Below are 884 nucleotides of genomic sequence, written 5' to 3'. Positions count from 1 at the left end.
TCATGAATTCTCAATATTAGACTTTTTCTTTAAAAGGCATGTTGCATCATCTCTAACCCATGGAATTGTAGTGACCTCTTTTCTGTTGTAAGGGCTCATCTGTGGCAGTAATTTCCTTCCTCTCTGCTTTACTTTGTTTTTGGGGAAAAACTAGATTATTGTCATGATAAAGAAGCTTTTCACCTCTTTCTGGTCCGTCTGCAGCGATGCTTTCAGGGTATCTCTGAGCTGAATCAGCTGCTTCCTCTCTCCGTCCTGCGTCTGTTTGATCTGGACAGAAATAAACAGCATTTAGTGTAAAAAAAAAATGGGGGAAATACCTAAAACGGTGATTCCTCACCCCCGCCAGGTCTGTAGCCATTTTCTCCACAGCTGGTTTCAGATTCTCTACAGTTTTAAGCCCGTCCTGAAAAAAACTGCATTAAAAGCAAGTGAATAATCATAAACAAAACATGTGCTACTTTTTTTTTGTGCAAATTTTGCTGTTTTCTTCTTCCTGAATCTTACTTGCACTGAGCATGGAAGTACTTGATGAGGTTCTGGAGGAAGTCGACGCCTTTCTTCTGCTTGATATCGTTCACCTTTATCAGGTACTGCAGTAAGGAAAACAGGTAAGAGAAAACTTAATAAACAACATGACTGAATAAGAGCGACGTGGTGCAGGACTGTGAGACCCTTTCAATCCAAAGAGCAACCTGTAACTTCTGTGACCCCTGCTATAGTCGCATAAAAGCAAAAGATTGGACTTCCTCTTTTCACAGAAGCAGGTTTTAGATAAACATCTGATGTGGTTACCCAAACTGTGCTCAGAATGAAAATTGACTCTTAGTTCTGCTTTGGATTTTTTTTGTTTTACTTTGTATAAAAAAAGCGATCAATTGTCT

General features: G+C 39.4%; 1 protein-coding gene across 1 annotated transcript in view; it reads right to left on the bottom strand.

The window, feature by feature from the left end:
* The window catches only part of LOC107089584 (arf-GAP with SH3 domain, ANK repeat and PH domain-containing protein 2-like), a 77,322-nt gene that overhangs the window by 39,812 nt on the left and 36,626 nt on the right, over positions 1–884 (bottom strand). Inside the window, exons 7-9 of the mRNA XM_015382468.1 lie at positions 508–593; positions 341–416; positions 184–270 (exon numbers count right to left, since the gene is read on the bottom strand). Coding sequence (XP_015237954.1) covers positions 184–270; positions 341–416; positions 508–593 — 249 coding nt within the window. The remainder of the gene's footprint in view (positions 1–183; positions 271–340; positions 417–507; positions 594–884) is intronic.

Source organism: Cyprinodon variegatus, unplaced genomic scaffold (assembly GCF_000732505.1).
Source record: "Cyprinodon variegatus isolate N-32 unplaced genomic scaffold, C_variegatus-1.0 Scaffold257, whole genome shotgun sequence".
NCBI lineage: Eukaryota > Metazoa > Chordata > Actinopteri > Cyprinodontiformes > Cyprinodontidae > Cyprinodon > Cyprinodon variegatus.
This window is presented reverse-complemented; position numbering and strand designations above follow the sequence as displayed.